This window comes from Corvus kubaryi, unplaced genomic scaffold (genome assembly GCF_017639235.1).
Source record: "Corvus kubaryi isolate FWS band 111438036 unplaced genomic scaffold, C.kubaryi_AGA036_p1.0 37354, whole genome shotgun sequence".
NCBI lineage: Eukaryota > Metazoa > Chordata > Aves > Passeriformes > Corvidae > Corvus > Corvus kubaryi.
The window spans coordinates 4,872,945-4,889,217 of NW_024581116.1; the positions used below are offsets into that span (position 1 = coordinate 4,872,945).

At 42.4% G+C, this 16,273-nt stretch overlaps 1 protein-coding gene across 3 annotated transcripts in view; it reads right to left on the bottom strand.

The window, feature by feature from the left end:
* EVA1A (eva-1 homolog A, regulator of programmed cell death) overlaps positions 1–16,273 on the bottom strand; it is a 206,293-nt gene that overhangs the window by 141,507 nt on the left and 48,513 nt on the right. For all 3 annotated transcript variants that reach the window (XM_042032912.1, XM_042032910.1, XM_042032911.1), the window contains exon 2: positions 6,017–6,231. In XM_042032912.1, coding sequence (XP_041888846.1) covers positions 6,017–6,058 — 42 coding nt within the window. In that variant the 5' untranslated portion in view covers positions 6,059–6,231. The remainder of the gene's footprint in view (positions 1–6,016; positions 6,232–16,273) is intronic.

Here is a 16,273-nt window from a genome sequence, read left to right on the forward strand (position 1 = left end):
ACTAAACTTACTTCAGTTCTTGGTCCCTCGGAGCAATTCATTGATTCACGCTTAGGGTGAAACTTTGGACCCATAGAAGCCAATGGTGAAACTCAACAGGAATGAAGACTTTGCCACGGGGCTGCTCCCTGTACAGCCTCCATCTTCAAAGGAGCATAAGGATGACTGCGGGGCATGTCAGTCATGCATGAAATTACAGAGAGGAGCCCAACTAAATTGCCCAAATTGTGTGTTGCTGGGGAGAGTAACTCACAGAGCAAGCTGCATGAGTGCATAAGAGCTGCGTGCAGTCAAATGAAGATGGGCAGAGATTTGTACTAAGAACTTTATGCAAGAAGATACCAGTAATTTTATGCATTTTTAGGTCAAATTCAGTCCATGCATGGCCATTATGGCAGAGTTACACCAACACTTACATTGGTGCACCTTCAGAGTTTTTGCAATGGGAAGACCTAAGTACAACAAACAAGGCAGAAGGAACTCTCACTACAGCACAGTGCATTCATAATGCCTTCATGTCACATTTCATTTGAATTTTGATACTCTTTTATGTACCCTTGAACACTGGTAATACTTTAAAACTCTCTATAAACTTAGTGCTTTCAAGATGAAAACTTATTTACAGGTCCTGTTTCTGAAGACTGAACATTCATCTCTATTCATTCATGCAAATTACTGAAGTCCATGGAGCAAGAAGATTTTCCAAGAATCAGCAACAGGGAAGCACAGACTACATGAGGAAGTGAAATCCATGCTGATGAGGTGCAGGTTACCTGCCTATGGCTTCATCAGGCCACCTTCCCAGCCTGCTCCACTAGAAACTCGTTCAGCTTTGCCCAAATTACTGCATTCCACCTGTGCATCACTTGAAGAAGAGATCAAAGGCCCTGAATCCTGATCTATAGCAGGTTTTAGTGCTCTACCAGCTATGTCCTATTGCTTTCCCTTGGACCTTGCAGTGCTCACAGCACAGTCAGCAGAAGAGAACTATGCCCATACATTTGGTGATTCACATAAACATGCCAGACTGTGAAATAGAGAGCTGAAAACTGGGCATGCATTCCCTGTCACCAGCTCTGCTATGGGAGGAGTAAATGCCAGCAGGACAGTAGAGCAGACAGCACTGGGCTGGGATGTCAAAACACCAGCAGGATTCAACAGTGCTCCTCTGGCAGGGTCTTGAAAGAGCCCAGAAACAGAGATTCACAAAGAGCAGGAACATATTCACCGAATAGAAGGACCCAATAAAAGCTGCAGTACAAATATCACCTAATTAACATTACCTACATTTCCTAACAGTAGGAAACTTAATCTGTATGCAAGGTCAACTTCAAAGGGAGAGGAGGTCTAAACTGAAGAAATGCAAAAGGGTGCATAAACAAAAGTCATGGGATTAAAGAAAGGGAAAGCTTAAAACACAAAGTGGAAAAAAATCCCTGAGAGCAAACTATTACACTGTCAAGCACGGTCTTAGTGGCAATGATGGAAGCCCCATGACTTGGAAAGTTTAAATTTAGAGTAAACAAAGCATTAGGAGGCTTACACCCCGGGGAGCAGTCCTGCCTCATCAGGGAGACAGGTTGCACTGGCCACCTCTGCCTCCAGTGCCTCTTCTCCTGCAGGACATAATCACTCTGCTCTGATGAGCTATTTCAGTCAAACCAAAGATTTCAAAGACACAGCAATTTAGAGATTGTCTATGACCTCTGCATCCAGCAGTTCTACAGCAAATAATTAGCTGGGGGAACCACTTGCCAGTTCTATTTCAGGCAAGATTCATGAATGAAACTGCACCGGTTCTGTGATTTATAACAGCAACTTTGGCAGTGCAGTAACCTCTTCTGGACCCTGAGCTCACTGTTCCCCATCCTCTGCAAAGTAATTAATATGGTCTGAAAAAGAGTTTCCCAAGCTGCTCTTTAATTCACTGAATTTTTGAGACTGAAACTTTCCTTCTTCAAACTGCCTAGAAACCGTGGAGGTCTAATATGCAATATAACAGTGGGTTCTCCTCCCAGTGGTACTGATGACCATTATTCTTCCTTTCTAGCAATTTCTTCCTTCTTTCCCCCTGACCATCATCATTCTATAGATGTTAAGAGTCATGAGAAAGGGCCCTTTCTCATGTTGAGGCCGCTTAGGTGTGTGACATCAGTGGGACCGTGCAATATCCACTGACTAGGCATGTCAGGAGCCATTGTCCTTGGCCTGCCAAGAAAGCTGGAGCAGTTGGGAATGTTTCCTTCTACTTGGTATTTTACTTTTAATCCAGAATAATTGGGGAAAACAAATCCACTTTGGAAAGAGCAACACCAATCCTCTCTTTTTGTGATCAACAGCTGGCCTGTGCTTTGAGAGCCATTTCTGGAAAGTTCATCTCATCTTTCTATCAGCGAAGAGTCAGCTCACTTTTACTTCTTTTTTTTGGTTTCACAGAAATCTTCCTGGTGGGTGAAAATAAAAAAAGGGGAGGAAGGGTTCAGGGAATTCTGTGGTCAGCATGCAAGGAATCTGCTCCCTTTTGTAGGGCAGCTGGAGTGACAGCAGGAAATGGTGGCAGCAAAGGTGTCCTGTCTCTCGCCCAAAGGACAAAAGGAAATACCACATCAGCAGCACTGGTGATTCTTGTCACCAACGACTGGTTGTCCTGGAGAGTGTTGAAAGAGACCCAGGGCACAGGCCATGCCCACAGGCCCTCCCCAGATTAGCTAATCTTTTTAAAGAGAGTCAGGATTCAGCTCCGGAGCACCTTCTAAGCACAGCTCCTCTTGGGGAAACGAGTCACACTCACACGGTCAAACCGTTGCCCTTGAAAGAGCATTTATCTGCTAATTTCAGTACCTGTGCATATTAAGAGAGAAGTTAGACCACAATGTTGTTGATAAATTTCAGGGGGCAGAAGCACAACAAATTAAGTGGCTCTCCAGGGCTTTCTGTTTTCCTTACAAATAAGCTGTGGCTTTATTTTCTGCCAATTTATCAAAATGAGAAAATTGCAGGTAATCAGCTGTAAAGTGTAATATAGTTTTGTGGTAATAAGCAATAATTTTAGCCGACCATTAGACATTCTTCCATATAGGCCTCGAGTGATTAATTGCTGAAAACAAGTGGCATCAGAAATACTGATCCAGAATTCATCCTTCCAGTACATAAGGGGGGCTTACAAGGGGCTTACAAGAAGGGTGTTCAGTCATACAACAAGAGGGAAAGGCCTTGAGGTGAAGAAGGGCAACTTTAGATTACATATCAGGAAGAAGTTCTTTACTCAGAGAGTGGTGAGGCACTGGAACAGACTGCCCAGTTCTGGCTGTCGCATCCCTGGAAGTGTTCAAGGCCGGGTTGGAATTGGCTTTGGGCAACCTAGTCTAGTGGAAGGTGTCCCTGCCCATGGCAGGGGATGGGAACAAGATGATCTTTAAGGTCCCTTGTAACCCAGACCATTCTATGAATCTGTAATGATTCTGTGAATGTCCAAATTCTTTATGCATTTGGAAAGCTCCCACTGAATCTGACATTACAGTGCTAGAATAACAGAAATGTGTAGTCTGGGGTCACTGGGTCACTGCCTTAATGTCTTGGACATGCTCTCCCAGGTGGTCTGTGTTTCATTCCGTGCAAAAACAAGTGACTAAAGCAAGGAATCCTGGCAGCCAATCTCATAAAGCTGAATTAGTAGAGGTTATCTCAGTGCAATCAACTCTTTCTTTTCCCTTTTTAACACAGAAACAATGTCTGAACTGGACATTTACAGTGGAGAGAGATTCTAAATGGGAGTTTACACTCATAGCTAGTGTTTGCAGGGAACAGAGTTAATAAATACCCCTTATACTCCCTCCAGGCCACTCTCCAGAGAAGCAGCAAATTTATACAGTCATGGGTTTGATTAGACACAGTGATTTTATATACTTTGTTTTGAAGGGTTTGCTTTGGTTGTTTTTTTCAATTACTGACAACCAGAATGCACACACAATTGGTCCTGCCTGTAGCAGACAAATATGTGAGTTGTAAAACCACAAAAATACATGCCATTTCCTTGTCTACAGCTTTCCAATTTTCCTACATACATGCATTTCCTACCAGCAAGCTGCAGGCAGCTTGCCATTCCACTTGTGGAGTTCCTGGCTTACCCTTCAGAGAGGCCTCACCCCCTCCAGGACTGAGAAAGAAGATGAGATTCATCTCTGGCATTCAGACTCATCCTACCCTGGGCAAGCACAACACATTAAAGGATCAAACCCACATTTGTGGGCACCAAAGAGGCTGTGAGTCTCCTCTAAAAGGACTCAGGAGCTTGCCAAAGGTGTCCCAAGAAATGTGTGGCAGAAGAGAGAATGTTCAGCTACTTCCCCAGCACATCTGCATCCCCGAAAATGGGTTAATAATAGTGTTTTGGTCTCAGTCATGTAACAAATGTACTGCACAAGGGATCTACTGCAGGACTACCTACAGGGAACACAACTCTCGCTCTGATGAACAGGGATTGGGAATTACAAGCAGCCTAGAGTACTGAAGGCAAAGCTAATGGGGAGCAGCTCTGAGGACATAAAGAGCTAAGAGAGGCAGGTAAGGATTTCATTTCAATCCCTCTTACACATAAAACCATGAAATGGAAAGCCTAGGGTAATATCTTCCCTCTTCTCAAGTTCTTCCAGATGCCTTAAGTGGGCCGCTCGCCCACAAGGGTTGAGGCAATGCTCATAGCTATCAATCACCTTGGTGAATGAAATGTTGCAAGTAAATTTTTCAGTAAATCAATAAAAGAAAGGAAGGCTAGACTCTGCCAAAGCTTTTTCTCCATGTTCTCCCTAAACAACATAGCTGCCTCTTGTCTGTTGCATTATGAATTTTTGTTATCGGATCTGGGAAAACCTTCCGCTAATAAGAACCACGTCCCCCCATACTACAGCTCAGTCCTTTGCTGTGCAGTGGAAGTGTCTTGAGGGCAACTTCAGATCTGTCAGCTTAAGGGTTACACTACAGCCAAACACTAACCTTGTGCAAATTCTTGAGAACTTACCACTGACATTTGGAAGCCAAAGCACTCATATCAACTTTTTAAAAAATGCTGTAAATGTCTCTTAAAAACCCTGGATGCAAGAGCAAAAAGTGATGTGAAAAGTATGGCCTTTAGCCAAATTGTAAAAGAAATTACTCACTAGCCCTGTAGGTTCATTAATCTAGTCTGCTATAAATTTTTATTAAGAGTTATCATTGATTCTTAGCCATAAACTCTGCCTGAAAGTGGATGCCTGAAAGATTTGCCCAAAAGTTTTCACAGTCCCAAATCTGGCAGTCGGAAAAACTTGTGCTTACTTCAACGCCCGGGAGCAGACCTTATTTATCTCAACAACATCAGCCAACTCATGTTTCTAATTTTAGTTGTTCCTACTGAGACCTGAGTAACACTGGCACCTTCCAAGTAATCCTTTGATTTCCTGACGTCACATGTACTCTTGGGAGGATACATAGAGACAACATTCCCTATACAAATGGTCAGAGCTGATTAACTACTGGGGGATGTTACAAGTTTAAGTGATGTATGACCACTTACAGTGGCTTAAGAGCCAAATGAGTCACAAGAAGTAAAGCCAAGGATTCTCTCTGGGTTTCAAGTTACCAAAGTAAAAGCCTCTTGAAATAGGATCTAAAGCAAAAAGAATGCTACAACCATCTCTGAATGTGTTGAAAAAGCTAATCATTGGGAAAGAAAACTATAAAAATAATGCTCTTCAAACCCAGTCAAACATACTGTAGTCTTGAAGTGTAATTCTCCTTCAACCACATTCCTGAACTGTTACTGATTAGAGTTGCAGGAAAACTAAGACATTTACCAGCAAAATCTAATTCAATCCTGTCTAAACTACAAGGATGAATTATCCACTGAGCTGTGTGAGACATCAGAGCTCCCATACTGGGTAGCCCTGCTAAGACAGGTCTGTGCAGCACCAACACTGAGAGCTGCTGCCTGGCCAAGGAAAGGTGAAGTCCAAAATTAAGAAATGCATTTTAACAATACCTGAAGAGAGGTGCCAACTGAACAGGCAACATCTTCTTTCATTAAAGTTGCATAGGAGTGGGGATAGCGAGAAGGACACAGCTGATGACTTGGTACAATTCGGCCATAAAAAGAAGACTGGATGCTGATGGTGGTTCTGTGGGGACATCTCAGGGACACATATTCTCCATCACAGGCATGGTCAGTGTAATTCTTTAGTACCTGTGATATGTAACCTGCAAAAGCCATGACAAAAACCATCATTAGTGAAAAGTAGTTTATATTTAGGTGATTTACGGCAGTGCAGCCAACAAACACAAAATAACAGGCAATGAGGGATGCAGATTTTATTACTCGAATATCTCATAAAGGTGCAAAGGAGAGACACGATGACAGGGAGACTAGGGATGCTTGGTGATTTGATCTTCAGCCATGTTTCATATCCTTAGTGGAAGCACAATCTGGATGCTCCAAACTCTTAGTCGAATCACACAACTTATTTACATAAGCATATCTGTCAAGTTTACAGGAAATGCAGCTGAGCCAGACTCATCATTTAGACTGCATCTAAATGCCACATGCAATTTTTGGCCCCCTAATACAAGACAGATTTCAACAAACTGGAGTACAGAAAGCCACCAAGAAGGCTCAGAGCTAGAGCATTTTCCCTGTAAGGAGTGGCTTCTTCAGCCTGGAGAAGAGACATCTTTGGGGGAAAATAATAGCAGCCTGCCAGTATCCACTATGAGGTTATCAAAGAGATGGAGCACACCACAGTGGTGCACAGTAGGAGAATGAGAAATAACAGGCACAATAAGAAATGAGAGTTTCAGACCAGGTATACGAGCAACTCCTTCAGAGAGCAGTCAAGCAGTGGAGCAGCTTGCCCAGAGAAGCTGTGCAGTCTACATTGTTGTAAGTTTTCAAGACATTACTGGATAAAGTCCTGAGCAACCTGGTCTGATATTCTAGAGCAGTAGGTTAGACTAGAGAACAGCAGTCCTTTCCAACCTCACTTTTCCTATAAACTAATGATCATGGGCAAAAAGGCCCAAATGCAGAGTGACTAAGGGGAAAGTTGGGGTTACAATTGGTTGTATGAGGTCCTATTCCATCCTGACACACCAGGCACATCTTTGGTCTCCTTTCACATTATACCATTTTAATTCTTCTGGCTGCACCTTCTGTTCTAGGCCTCTGACACTTCCTCAAAGCCTTGCTTTCTCTGTAATTCTGCAAAGTCACAATCTTTTTAGAAGGAAAACACTGTGCAGAACCAAATCTCTCCTTGTGTCTTAGAGGATTATGTTATCCGCTATAATGAAGTTGTTGACAAGAATAAAGCAGGGGGACAAAGTCTCATTAAAATTACACTGAGTCAGAAGGGCTGATTACAGTCGGGTTGCCATGGGAACTCCCAAACAATCCTGGCTTTGCCACACTCAAGGAAACCTCCCTGTTGCTGATACAGAGGCATCCATACAGGGAACACTACAGCATGTCCCACATCAGTGTCAGCCATGGTCCCACTCAACCCCACAGATCTCTTTGCAATGGGTTTGAAAGTCCCCTTCCCACTACTGCCACCAACACAAGAAGCCACCCCACCATGCCTGTCCCTATCTTCCTCTTCCTCTGTGGAGGAAGACCAAGAGGACATGGTGGGATGGCTGCTGGTAGACTCTTTTCTTAAGAGATACAATAGAGAAAAAAGACAAAGCAATTAAAAGAAACAAGTAATCCCTGGACAAATTCCCAAAAGGGAACATAAAACTTGTTTTTTAAAAATAATGACTATTCTCTTGGTGACCCATAATCACAGAATTACTTAGGTTGCTGGTTGCTAGCTCTGCAAGTCATCTAGTCCAGCCTTCTGTTCAAAGCAGGGCAAACTCCGTCCAGGTTTCCCAAGGCCTTGTCCAGTTCTGAACACCCCCAAGGCTGGAGCCTCCACAATCTCTCTGACCTTCCTGTCCCAAAGCTTAACAATTTCCATGGTGAAATTTTTTTTTTTTTAATTCCATGCAATTGGAATTTCCCATATTATGACTTTCTTTTGTTCCCTCTGGTTCTTTCATTGGTACATTTTTGTACCCTCTGGTACATTTCAGAGAGAAGACTGCTTCCATTTTGTCTATAGCTTTAGGTACTCTAAAACAGTAATTAGACCCCACTTTCCTAATTTTTTACTTCTAGATGAACAGACCAGTTCCCTCAGTTTCCCATTATTCACCCCATATTCCAGCACCCTTCCCATGGCAGCCACATGCACTCTATCCAGATCTTCAACACCTTTGCTGCACTGAGGAGCCAGCTTGGCTCGCTGTTGTAACCCTCCATACCTGCAAGGTGCGCTGCTTCCTCACACTCACCATCCTGCCTTGCAAGACATGACAGCGCCTCCAGGGAAGCCCAGCTCTTGTGGTTTGAGAGAATTCACATGGATTGCTCATTTCAGTAGCAACTCTAGCTTTCCTTGTAGACACATCTGTAGGGTATATTTACTCCAAGTTAAGCACTCCCAGGGTTTTTTCTCTGTCCCTAAAGCCATATCCAGCAACTTCCTCCTAATCTCCAAAATTATATGACCTATATCCAGAGCTTTTACTGGGAATAGCTCTTCTTCCATACCAACGCCAAAACCTAGCTCAGGAGTTCTGTGAAAGACCACCACTGTCAACAAATTTCAAGGTGTCTGAAACACCTACAATTACTGTTCTTAGAGAAAACCAACACACAGTAATTTAACTTCAGCATTCAAGCTGCCACTGTGGGGGCTGGATTCTCTGATTTCTCTAAATTTTAGCCTGTTGTTCTTACTCAACAGTTCTGTTGCTGCAGTGCCTCGAGGTGTGTGCCAAATAAATGTTTACTCAAATCAGCATATTAATTTGCACATCCCCAGGGCAGCATTTGCTCATAAGAAAAAAGCTGAGACACGGCCCCAGTTATCAGAATGAGGGACAGGGCTGCATCAGATCAGGAAAAAGCACTATTTAATTTAGTGTCTTTATCTCATTTGTTCAAGGAAGCACTCTGGGATAAAATGAACTGTTGGGGTGGACCTCCTTTCCCAGTCAGTAGAATACATGCCCTGAGGGATGCTGCACACCTAGTCCTGGAATTAGTTCAGCTCTCTCCCTCTAAAGTAAGGCAGCTATGCAGGATGGGCATCAGGACAAGCAAACTACAAACAGAATCAGAATACAACACAAAATATTGAAACACACTGTTACTCCAGTGCATTAGGACTTTTCCCCCAGGCCAACCTATTAAGGAGCCAGAGAAATACAACTGAAGTGCAGTCAAAACTCTACTGTCTCCTCTGAATATTCAATTACTCTGTCAGAACAGCCATCCTACGGCATGCCTTTCATATTGCCAATTCAGGATCAGGGAAGGTTTCAGCCCCTGCAATTAGTGCAGATCACTTGTTGAAACAGCTCCTTCCTCTCATCTTCCATCAGCAATCTCAAAATAACTTCGGTTTGCTCAAGCTCAAGATATTGAAGGGACTGAATGCTTTGATGGTGACTGACTCATAATAAAGAACAATGTCTGAAACATCGGGCACTGACCACTGTCAGAAAAAAGATACTGGATTAGGCACGGGCACGGTCAGGGAGGTGATGATGTTCTTCAAAGAGCAAAAGAAAGTGGCTGTAGAGAATTATTGGTTTGGTTTTTTTTTTCCTCTTTAAGTGTGTCAGATTTGTACTATTTCATTGGCATTTCTTGTGAAAGTGTTGGCGTTTCATTACCCATTGTTTCACGGTTCAGTAACCCAAAATCTGAATTGTTTTCAGGACCCTTGTTGAATTTTCGGTAAAACGGCTCCAGGTGACCTTTTGTACCATTATATGTGGTAGCAGGGAGAGAACTACTGTGATTCTCTTCACTGAATGAAATACTTAAACATGAAGCCAATGGCAGGTGTTTGAGGACTTTAATGGCACTTGTATACCAGGGTAAGACAGTGCTAGAGCAGGTGGTAATTTGAGCTTTTTTTAAAAAATATGTATTTCATTTGAAAACATGCTAAAAGCAACAAAGAAATCAAAAGCATTAAGCCCATCAAACCTTTTCTAAATGCTTCATGCTTTGAAAACCTGGGATAACAAAAACAATCTCAAAATGTTTTGGGTTTAGCACTTTTCTTTTTTTAAGGATTGTGTTGAGGACATGGAATCTTTGATAGTGGGCTTTCATACTCCCAAATTAAGTCAATGTACAGGACTCCAGAGTGAAATGTCTCCTTGATTTAAAAGACCAGCGTCACCACCAAAGCAGGGATTTACACTCTAGAGACAGAATAAACAACTAAAAGAAATGCATCACAAAAATGATAGACCATTTTTCCCTCAAAAAAGAAGGAAATGTTCCCTTCAAACACCACTTCCAATTTATTTTTCCACAGTGCAGGGTTTGCCTCCTATCAGTCATCAGCAATTATTCTACACTACTCACCAAACACAATGTTTAATGCTGACTGTAATTTTATCCGTCCCAGCAATGTCAGCTCCCAAGAATCCTTTAAACCATTACCTCTCCAGAAAACTGTTGATCAGTTCTCATCCAACAGTCAGTTCTAAATTTTAACACATATGGAGGAAAGCGAAACATAACAGCTTAGTACAGAATATCACCATTTTACAGGAATTGTAAATCTAAACATCCTCCTTTATTACGTTCATGGAGCTACAGCCCTTCCTTTTTGAAACCAAAGCAACTGATGGAGCAGTTCACAAAAGCACAGATGGCACAAGAGCTTTCACCCCATCCAGAAGTAGGCTAATTCAACCTCCAGTACATAAAGGGGCTTTACAACAAGGCCAGAGAGGGGCATTTCACAGGGACATGAAGTGATAGACAAGGCAGAATGGCTTTAAACTAGAAGAGTCTCCTCTTAGAAGGAAATTCTTTACTGTGAGGGTGATGAGGCTCTGGCACAGGTTGCCCAGAGAACCTGTGGATGTCCCATCCCTGGAAGTGTTCAGGGCCAGGCGGGATGGGGCTTGAAGCAACCTGGTCCAGTGGAAAGTGTCCCTGCCACGGCAGGGGTTTGGAACAAGATGATCTTTGAGGACCCTTCCAACCCATGCTATTCTATGATTCCATGAGTCTGTGAGTCTGCAACTGTTCTATGATAACCGTAGAGCACACAAACATTTATTCATATATCCCATTTGCTTATGGCTGTCTAAAACCAGCAAGTTCTCTTCTCCTGCTTCCACAAAAACCACTTCTAGTCTTTCTTGACGTGGCACATAGCAACGCACCAGCTTGCAGAACACAAATTTCATCTTTCACCAGGGAACATCTCTGTAGGAATGTGCTGGAAGAATAGAGACAGTCACAATCATAATAGAACTAACTCTTTTTACAGTTTGGATGTGATCCAAAACTTTTAATAAATTACAAGAAAATTCAAAGGATTCTAATGGTTAATGAACTACTACATATAATTAAAGCCAGAGGTTCATAAACATCTGCATTGAGCTATATCCAAGCTATTGTAATGTCTTCTTTAAATATCCCATTTTGAGCTCTTGTGGTTACAAATACAGGAGTGCATACACATCATAGAGAAAAATCAACCGCATGAAAAAAACTACTTTATACTTAGAAATAAGTTCTTTCCCATTATCTGAAACACATGGAGTCACTGCAATTAACTGCTAGTGAATTAAGTTATTTCCTTGTTGCTGGTTGACACAGATTCTTTTGTTTTTAATCCTCTTATTTTCCAAATCCATAATGGTTTTTTCAGTATCTGCTGCCACTTTCTTCTAGTTTCCTCAGCTTCCTTGCAGATGTTTTAGAGACACTGAATTCAAAATAGAACTTTTTTCCAGGGGATACTTTAATTGGATACTTTTCTGGGGTTCAGACAACTGCTAAACCACACTGGTTTGCAGGCAGGCTGTGGACTGGAGAATTTCAGCTCGTTCTTTATGGGCAGAGCACTGCTACTCGTAACATCTCACAGAAACAGTGCTGAGCCAGTGGAGTCGAGTGATATGCCACGAGGATGGACCAACAGGGCTGAAATGTGACCCCAGGCAAGGCTTGAAGCCAGAGCAGGGAACTCAATGAATGCATTTCATACCAGGCATTACTGATAATCCTGTGGCTGTAGCAGTAAAAGCAGCTCTCTCAAATCACAGAGCAGCCCAATACAGACAAGCAGGGTTTGTTTTGCTTTGTTACTAATGCTGGAGATTAAAACGTGCTATTACAATCCTTCTACAGAGAGATTTGCTTTCAGTTCAGCTACTCCCCAAACCTTTCAGCTTTCAGATACCATACAGCTCTGAACAAACCTGAACATCTTGTAAGCATATTTAGGAAAATATTTTTGTTTTAAGTCAACAGTTCCCTGCCCACTATTTGATCTTCTGTACCGCAGTTACAGCTCCAAACAGCATCCAGTGTTAACTCAGAAAAAAGGTTTTGAAACAAGAGTGAATTTAGAACTACAGCTGAGCGCCAGCATTTCAGGGCTAAACAAGGTAAGGTTTTGTAAATGCTGATCAGTATTTCATAGGTCTCCCGGGTTTGTGTAGGGATGAGAAAGTACTGGAAGTTAGATTGGTGAAGGTGACAGGAATAAAAACACCGTCATTTTCAACTCTGCAGGCTTGAATATTACACAGATACTACTGAGGATTATTGCTAATTATTCCCTTAAATTCCCTAACTGTAAACTCCAACAAAATTTAATAAAACACTACAGCCTTTCCACAGATTGTTGGAATTACTCTGGAGAATTTAAAAAACAACTCCAACTGCAAGTATTTTGGGTCTAGGACTTTAAACAATTGCTCTGAAAATTCAATACAAAAAATCTTTTTTGATGTTTGAATATCATCTTAGATGATTTTCTTTGAATGTCCCATAAGTCCATAGTTTCTTGAGAGCTTACTTTTTTCTAAAACAAGGTTTAAAAGCCTTTAGAGATACGGAGATTTATTTTTTCTGATATTCCACATTTCGAAAAGACAAATTTACAGAGTTTAAAAAATAATCTTTTTTTTAATTCTTGAATCAAGGAATATTTATCCTGGAAGGGTCACCCAGCCCAAACTGGAGTAGGGTCAGTATCAAAGTGAAATCAAGCTGCTCAGCACCTTGTTCAGCCCTGAGCAAGGGCTGCCAAAAACAGGGATTCTCCAGCCTCTGAGGTACCTCTGCCAGGGCTTCACCACCCTTGTCATTAAACTTTTTTACGAATTTTTTTTCAAATAAGTGCTCAGAATTTCCCCTGTCACAACTCAGGTTTCTTGCCTCCTGCCTTGTCAGTTTGCATCTCTGAGAGGAGCTGAGCTTTGGTTTGTACCTACACATTTTCAGGAAGCAGAAGGAAGAATCTGGGTTCTGTCTAGGTTTCTCTTCTCCACCATCCCTCCTATGCCATGTGCTTAAGGCTCAAACTATCCTCCTGGCCCTCCAGTGGACTCCCTCCAGTTTGTCAGTGTTTCTCCTGGAATTGTGTACCAGTATCATGACCTGTAATTCAAGGGGTTGACCATCCACTTCCTCTGCATTTCAGGAATTTTTTAAAAACTCTTGTTTCATTAGCTGCATGGTTGCAGGCAGCCACGATGTTGCAGTGCAGAAATCTGACACTACAGAGAATTTGGTTGGAAGGCGCTGCACCGGGACTTCACGAGCTTGCAACCATCTCTCCAGCTACTTATTCCTGCTCCCTTATTCCAGATCTAAGACTCTCCCAATAATTTGTGTGCATGTGGTGTATGGAGGTGACAGCAACCAGAGCTGGAGCACAGGTCAGAGTGTCCATGGATATGTCCTGCCAGCCACTGGAGCAAGAGATGGCATGCACAGTGTGTAGGTACATCTGTGACCACTACTATCAAGCTGGGCTGGCTGGAAAGTAGAATAAAAGCTTTGGGAGGCAGGTATGAAAGCAGCCACAAGACAAATACTGCAGAGACCAGAGAGGCTGTGAATTGTCTACAAGAGGTCCAGGACAGCTATGGGAAGACCAGGAGTCAACAGAGAGGCCCCTCTGCATGCTCTCATCGGAGTGAGGTGACTAGGGATCACAGACCCGAGTGCCACATGGACTCTCTGGGGCCAGTTTCCAGAGGATCCACACTGAATGTAAGTGCATATTTCCTACTAACAGGCTTTCATCCTGCTCAGCTGGAGAGAGGAACAGGATGAGGCCACTGGTGCTCTGTTTGTGTGGAAGCCAAGTGTTTCTGCCTGTGATTGGAGTGCCCTGACCCACGCACGCTCTGTCAGGAGTAGCTGCTCAGCACCACAGCTGCCTGCACCTGGGGACACGGGGCTGTTGCTGCTCTGCCAGGCTGCCAGATTTGGCAACTTCTAACCCTTCTCACTAAAAATTCCATATGTGTGTACATCTGTGCATGTATAAATGCAAAAAATATATTTATATGTCAACACACGCACACACACGTGTGTTAAAAAAACAACCAAGCAGCTTTGCAGAATATTTTACCTAATTTAAGTTGCAGGAGACCCTGAACCCCCCTATAACTGGGGAGTTAATTTTTTGTAGTACTATATTTCTTAGAATGCTTTGTTAAAGTAGTGTCATAACTTTATAAATATTAATATATTATATAAGTAATATCATAGTGTTGCAGCATTATAAATATTAACGTCTTGCTTTAATTGAAAAGAGAATAACTTGCAGTAGGATGTATTATGTGTCAAATACATTAAGTATTCCACACAGCACAATCAGATTTATAAAATACATCTTACAGCACAACCAGGTTGTCTTGGGAAGCCTTATGGGGTTTGTTCAGTACTCAGAGAAGGAGAGCTGTGATTTTGAGAGAGATTTAGAGTATACTTCCAACAGCCCCCAAAGGTTAATTCCACACACTGTGACAAGCTGGGCACTATTTCATTCCAGAGATGCAGCTGCAGTATGGCTTAAGGTCATCACTTTACAGCTGAGGGAACTGCATGGGTGGCACTTCCTGAGCAGCTTCAATTGGCTCTTTCTCCTTGACTCTCAACCAAGTCCTTTCCCAAATACAGTCATGTCACACATAAATCACAGCACTGCTCACTCTGGCCTTGCCATTGCATTCTAAGCAGCAATAAAGAACTCACACCACCACAGCCATGTAGCTCTTCTAAATTAAGTTATAACAGATTTATTTTATTCAAACAACAACAGTTTTATCTAGGTGGTTTATATACAAGAGATTTTAACAGCAAAACTACAGTGATATAATTAGCGTGCCATAATTATACCCATGTAATTCTCCATAGTACATGCATAACTATCAATTCACCTTTCCTCATATATAAAAGTCTCACTAGTGTTCACTTGGACTTGCATTTTCACAATGAAGTCCTTTTGATCCCACCCCTTCAGGTGACAATTCTTATGGAAAATTCAACCTTGAAAATCAACATCATTACAAAATTAAAATGGAAATGGAAAGAGCCTAGCTAAGAAAAAAACAATCCCAAAGTTTGGTGTCTTCCTGCAGCCAGGCGTAAGAGCTCAAACAGGATCTGTCCCAAAACTCAGACTTTTCTACAAACATCTCTGGGCCTGAGGGCAGGAGACCTAATAGCTGTTCTGCACCTTCTGGTCCAGTCACTAAAATTTCTGAAATTTGTGTCATTTGGCACCTCTAAGTCCATCAAATCCCTTCTTGGGCCCTCGTCAGCTATATCAGAAGTCAATGCTGGCAAGCACAGTGCCTGACAGCAACCCCTGCTGCACCCTCATGCCCAATGAATGCAACAGGGGTTTTTTTCTCTAGTATTTAGAAAGCATGGGATTTACCATTTCACCACATACCAAAGAAAATTTGGTCCCAAATCTCCTCTGGGAATAGGAAGTGGTTGGCATTTGTCATGAAAACAGATGATGTTTATCTCTGGTAAGGTCTGTGACAGCTCCTTCATGTCCTCACACAGTGTGACAGCAAGAGACAGAGCACCAACCTGGGAAGTTTGGGAAAGGTCCAATTTGACCAAAACCCAGGCTTTCACCATTGCAAACACAGAGAGAAAAGCTTGTTTTTGTACCAGTAACATGCAGCAAGGGAATTATAAATCAGCCATTCTCTGACTGTGACCTACAGCAGAAGATGGGACTAAAATCAGCCTGGCCTTTGCCCACAGCTTTACTGGGAGTGACAGGGAAGTATCCTGTTACCACCCAAATTAGAAGAAAGCTTTTGCACAGCATATCACACTGGGACAAAGAAAGTGGTTATTTGACCACACAAGTGACAGACAAGACTTTAGGCACAC